This window comes from Gekko japonicus, unplaced genomic scaffold (genome assembly GCF_001447785.1).
Source record: "Gekko japonicus isolate JY-2015 unplaced genomic scaffold, Gekko_japonicus_V1.1 scaffold1528, whole genome shotgun sequence".
Taxonomy (NCBI): Eukaryota; Metazoa; Chordata; class Lepidosauria; order Squamata; family Gekkonidae; genus Gekko; species Gekko japonicus.
In genome coordinates, this window is record NW_015173179.1 from 160,845 (window position 1) to 167,407 (window position 6,563).

Below are 6,563 nucleotides of genomic sequence, written 5' to 3' on the forward strand. Positions count from 1 at the left end.
GAAAATGACACAGCAGCCAAGTTAGAAAAAAACAGAATGATATATGGCACTCTGAAATCGAATTAAGCCATTTTAGCATGACTACACATATAAGCAGCCATTATTATTCTGAAGTGAATTGTTGCAGATGCCCCTGCACTTCTTCTTCTCTGTGGCTGAAATTAATATGAGGCACATGTGTCTCTAAGCTGTCAGTTCTAGTGCTCATGGGCAATGGTGTGGGGCATGACTAATATTTTGCCTCAGAAATGTTACCTCAGTGGAGATACGAGTGATAATTGTGCTTTAGCCAATAACAGGTTAAATAAGGAAAGTTTTGATGCCCAATAAGCAGTAGATAAGTGAAAATTTTAGGCTCATGAACAATTTTGTCTGTAAATGAAATCTGATAGAATTTATTTTCATTAGTTACAACAAGGGGTCCCCAATGTGGTACATGTGGGTTGGTGCCTTGGCACCCACCAATATCTTTCCCACTGCCTGCCAAGGGTTTTAGAAAGTGGGCAAGGGGATGCCAGTCTGGGACCTGAGGATCCCCTGGAATTACAGTCCATCTCCAGACTACAGAGATCAGTCCCCCTGAAGAAAGCGGACACTTTGGAGGGTGAACTCCATGGCATTGTACCCCACTGAGGTCCCTGTTCTCCCCAGGCACCACCCTCAAATCTCCAGGAATTTATAATCCCTGCTGATGGCCAGTGAGGACCTGGCAACCCCAGTGAGGCCGGGTGCAGGGTAAGTTTAAAAGATTTGGCAACCCTAGGTGCAGATTTTTAAAAACATTGTTTTTTAAACATAGCATCAGTTCCCACTTCTGCCCAGCAGGGCTTCTGACTGGCCCTTACAGATCTGATTGGCGGTACATATTTTAAAAAACATTGCTTTGGCAGCATCAGTTCCCACAGCAAAAGGGTCTTCACTGTGTGTCTGAAGATGAGCTGTGGAAGCCATTTTGTGGCTGGCTCCACCTCCTGCAGCAGCCATTTTGTGGCTCCCCCTCCCTCCTAGGGCAATGTTTCAGAATTCCTAACATACCCACAGGGTCAAAAAGGTTGGGGACACTTGAAGTTACACATTTTGGTCTGTGGGTCTGGCTCAAGATAAGGCTGGTTATCCTTAACAGAATTTGTGGCAGGGACACCTATCTCCAGCAGCTAAAGCTGACCCACAGCATCATTGCTTCAGGCCCATCTGTAGTGATAAAACTAGGGTCGCCGGCTCTGGGTCAGAAAATTCCTGGAGATTTGGGGGTGGAGCCTGGGGAGGGGAGGGCTTAGGGAGATGATGTCATAGAGTCCACCCACCAAAGCAGGCATTTTCTCCAGGGGAATTTCTCTCTCCAGTCTGGAGATCAATTGTAATTCTGGGAGATTTACAGGCTCACACCTGGAGACTGGCAACACTAAAGAGCTCTTCATGCTATGACATGATGCAGCAGTGTCATATACCATGGATTGAATTTAGGCTTAGGACCATGGTGCATGGGGAGAAGGAACTTTAGTCTCCCTCCCTGCCATTTATGGACCTTAAATGGTCCCAGGGCACGATTCGAGTTTTGCCAATGGCGTGTGAGGATTGAGAGGAAATGCAAATCACATCTGACTAAAAGATGGGGAGACAGCAGACGCAACCTGTATTATTGATGATGATGTGACCCACCCTGAGCTCACTCGTGGGATGGGCGGGATACAAATACAATAAATAAAGAAATAAATAAATGAACCATAATGTGGGAATCAGCCTGATCCAGTGGCAGAAGAGATAGCTGAAAACAGCAGACACGATCCACTTATGCCAAAAGGTCTTTTCCCGTTGGATAACACAATACTGCCATGATACAATATGAGCAGGGGCTGCGGCAGAGCCACCATGATGCCAAGCAAGACACACAAACAAACCATTAATGAACACGTGCCATTCTGGAGTCGTCCACATAGTGACATAACTTTATGGCCTCATTCAAACAGATTTCGGTAACCAAGTGACACATTTGACAGATCTCTCATGTTCCCTGTTGCCGATCAACAGGGAAAGGAAGTTAGTCAGCGATTCTTCGTCCCCACCCATCCCCCCTGAGCTGGTTTCAGTGACAGTATATTTCCATGTTCACATTATGCCGTTTGTCCCTCATCCTGTAGCTTCCACAAAGACTCTTTGCTTCTCCCCAAGGCATTTTGGCTCCACATTTCCAAAAGGGCACAGGTCGCCGAGGAATCTGCAGAAACAGGAAATGAAGCTTCCTCGGTCCGGTTTGAAACACTAAAACCTGTTTCCTCTCCCTGCCGCACATAAAAACCACCGGCAGCCGGGCACATTTCTGCAGGTTCGTTGTGAAAGCAGCAGCTGAAGGGGAAGAGGTGGCACCAGCCTCCTGGGAAGAATACGCGAGAGACACTACAAACCGTGAGGATGAGGGAGGTATACTTAGTGCTGTTTTTAATGTTCTTGGAATGGAGGCACACAAAAGCCGACTCAGCTGTCAGGGCCCGGGATGTACCTATGGACCATGAAGCAGAAATAAGCCACCCCAGTTTGACTTCTGCTGAAACGCAGAACTTCAGACATGGAGTGGCAACCCCTGCGGTTCCCACTGCAGAAAATCCAGTCGCTTTGGTGAATACGAGCCATGAGGATGAGGTAACACGTAGCTCTCCGCCACCCACGAAGGAGTCTCCAGGATTACAAACTCCGTCAGTGACCCAGGAGAAGAATTCCTTGACCCGTACAAATCTCACAAGAGGAATCAATGATAGTGGCATGCCTAATGCTAAGGCACCAGCTCTTTCTAACAACACGGGGATCCCTGCGCAAAGCCAACCTAAAAAAGGTCCTCTTCAAGGTGAAGCTCCTAGAAGCTCGAAAGGAGCTACAGTGAACAGATCTTCCAGGCAATCGGACAGCAGCAAAACACCCAGCTTTGAAACTACCAGGGGAAAGTAAGGAGAATCCCATATATTTTTTTACTGTTTATCTGCTCACTTGCCTTAGAAACATAGTTCAGAGAAGTACCTGCAAAAGTGTTTTGGAAATTAGGTAAAGCTGGGAATTTAGGGATGCCAGCCACCAGGTGGGACCTGGGGGTCTCCTGTAATGACAGCTTATCCGCAGACTACTGAGATCAGTTGTCTTGGAGAAAATTGATGCCTTGAAGAGTGGATTGTATGGCATTGTACTCCACTGAGGTCCCTGTCCTCCCCAGGCTCCATCCCCAAATCTCCAGGAGTTTCCCAACCTGGACATGGCAAACCTAACTCTCATCCCCTTGACAACCCTAGCCAGGATTCATGGGCAAAATGGTCATTTTGACTCAGACCTTCCTATAAACTTATAGCTTGAAGAATGAGGACCACAAAGCTCAGAACTATGGTAGAAATAGTGGCTGGCTTACTCCCCATTGGCTTCAGTGGGATTGAAAGCAGTCTAATTTATGTGCAGGATTTCAGCCAGAGGATCGGCAGCACTGAAGGTTCTTAACAAATGTCAGGCAGCCATTTAGTTCAGAGGAAGAAGTGTACAACAACTTAATGTTATCTGCAACACATGGTTTTTGACACGGGTTTTAATGCTACAGGTTCAGTGCATAAAGAGAGAAAAGCAGTCCACTGTGTAAAGAGATAACCAAAACCTTTTAAATAACACAATATAATTTTTACGGACAAGGTGGCGCAAAGCATAAAGAGGTCTGAATTCAGGATCACTTTGGTTTACTGAAAAGGAGTCCACAGATTCTGGGTATATAAGCAATTACAAGTAACCAGAAGGTGTAACTTTTATCTATTTTATGCTTTTTTGGTTGCATGAGAAAGTCTTAGAAAAGGCAGCATTTCTTAGACTCAAACTGTTGTAGCATAATTACATGCACAACCAAGGCTAGTCCATTGTCAGTTATGGAAAGTGAACCTTCCCATGCATTTGAAGATGCTTTGCTAAACTATAGTCTGCAATGGAAATCTGATGCATTCACTATTAATATCTAAGAATATCCTTGCTGGATCAGACCAATCTAATCCAGCATCCTGTTTGCAACAATAGCCATATAAATTACCTCTGGAAAGTATAGGGTGAAGGAAAAAGTTCTCTCTGTTATTGCTTTTGCCTGATTCTAGTATTCAGAGGTCTGCTGCCTCTGAATGTGGAAGTTCCATTTATCTATCACGGTTAATAGCTGAATTCATAAATTTTTCTAATCCTTTGTTAAAGCCATCTGTGGGCATCTCCATATCTTATGTCCATGAATTTAAATGGATTCAGTGAATCATGAAGCGTAAGCCGTCTTCCCTAAGAGAAGTAACTTTCACTTAAAGTATTTCTAAAAGACAGGTGACCAACTTTTTCTGGAACCTTCTAGGGAGGGACATGCTGAAGGAAGCTTTATCTAACTGTGTTTATAGTTGGGAACACATTCCTAATATTTACATGACAATGATTTGTGAACCTCAGCTCAACCACTGTCTGAGGTGAGTAAGTAAGATCTTTAGAAAAAGGAAATGAAAATAATCTTAATAAGATTAGGGCCTGAAACGTGAGGAGCGCTGGCACATCCCCAGCTGTTACTAACAAATCTCAACCAAAGTGAAATCCAAACACATTGGGAGAGTCTTTCTTGGACTATCTATCTGTAATAATGTTATGAAGATTTTTTAAAGCATATTGCATAGTCATTATTTATTCCTCTATTTAAGAACCTGATATTTTACCTTCCCACTTTTAAAAAGGTGGCTTGCAGTGCTTAGAGAAGTACAGTAACAACATTGTTTAAGGCTGCTCCTAAGCAGTCCTTAGGGTTGCCAGCTCTGGATTGGGAAATACCCGGAGATATTGGGGGTGGAGCCTGTGGAGGGCGGGGTTTGGGGAGGGGAGGGATCCCAGCAAAGTACAATGCCATGGAGGGCACTCTCCAAAGCAGCCATTTTCTCCAGGGGAGCTGATCTTGGTCATCTGGAGATCAACTGAAATAGCAGGAGATCTCCAGGTGCCACCTGGAGATTGCAGTGGCAATTGACGGAAAGAACTAGAATTCCTGGACGCTGGGTGATGGGCAGCCCACAATGCCCTTCACTAGGCTTGCCATTTTGGAAGGTGGACTCTATGGCATTATGCCCCATTGAAGTCCCTCTCCTCCCCAAACCCTGCCCTCCTCGGACTCCACCCCCCAAAATCTCCAGGTATTTTCCCATCTGGGACTGTCAACCTCTGGAAAGAATTCTTCCAATGAACCACATTTGAATGCATTTTCCTAAATAAGACGAATAGTTAGTGAACTAGGCATCTGCATGCAGGAAATAGCCAAAAGAATGACAGAATTAAGCTTTTAGTTCAGATGGTGCATGCAGGGACAATTTGTACCAATTAGAAAGGTGTTGAAATTCTCAGCATTTCCTCCCTTGTGCTGTTTTTCACGCTGAAGTAGTAACAGTCGGCTGGCATGATATTGCAGAGATCAATTTAATGTTATGAACTAGACTGAATGAAATAGGGATAGATCTATAAATCCATTTAAAAACGGAAAAGCCTCTTAGTGTTCCACACCTGACGCAATGTTCTGCTTGTTGCACGCTGGTACATGTTTTGTACATTTGTCCCGCTCCTTGAGGAAAGGGATGCTGTCATTTCAAAGGAAAAGGGGAGCAGGGCACCTGGGGTTGCCAACCTCCAGGTGGCGGCTGGAGATCTCCCCAAATTACAATTCATCTCCAGGCAACGGAGATCCGTTCTCTTGCAAGACATGCCCGTTTTAGGGGGAGGGAATCATATCCCTGCAGAGCTCCCTCCCCCTTCCAAATTCTGCTTGTGGGTGTCAGCTGTGCTGCCATGGGGGTGGGGATGTTCTTTCAGTGTCTGTGTAAATCGCTTTCGCATTCCTGACTCTTCCTTGGCGCAGTAATGCTTATCTCTAAAGAAGAACAGGAGGCGAGGTGTGTTGCCTCCCAACCGTGGGAGCAGAGCAATTCCCAGCTTCGCATAGTAATAACGCTTACCAGCTCTAGCCCGCGCGGGGGAGGGTGCCTAACTGCCCAGCGCAGTGGGGGGATGCATACGAATGCCCTATATCTCATTAGGTTCAATAGGCAACGGTTACTCTTAACAGTGACTGTGTTAATGCATCTATGGCTCTTCAATAAAAGTATTACATTTCTATGAAGTGTGTACTCCGTTGTTGGCTGTGGGTTCTGACAGTGGGGTTGAAATCACACACTGAGCTGTGCATGCGTGTAACGTAACCCGAGGATTATTCAGTGCACATATAAAGAAAGATCAGGTGTGCACTGTGGATGGGAGGGGCTGTGGCTCATTGGCAGAGCATCTGCTTGGCATGCAGAAGGTCCCAGGTTCAGTCCTCGGTATCTCCAGTTAAAAGATCTGGCAGTAGGGGATGTGAAAGACTTCTGCCTGAGACCCTGGAGAGCCGCTGCCAGTCTGAGTAGACAATACTGACTCTGATGGACCAAAGGTCTGATTCGGCATAAGGCAACTTCATGTGTATTGTATGTAGGGATTGCCACCCTCCAGGTTTTGGCTGGAGATCTCCTGGGATTGCAACCAATGTTCCCTCAAAGCTGAGT

General features: G+C 45.6%; 1 protein-coding gene across 1 annotated transcript in view; it reads left to right on the forward strand.

Moving 5' to 3' along the window:
* Nucleotides 1-2,219: 2,219 nt before the first annotated feature.
* Nucleotides 2,220-6,563, forward strand: part of MMRN1 (multimerin 1) — a 114,212-nt gene continuing 109,868 nt past the window's right edge. The window contains exon 1 of the mRNA XM_015422577.1: nucleotides 2,220-2,936. Within this exon, the coding sequence (XP_015278063.1) occupies nucleotides 2,410-2,936 (527 nt within the window). The 5' untranslated portion in view covers nucleotides 2,220-2,409. The remainder of the gene's footprint in view (nucleotides 2,937-6,563) is intronic.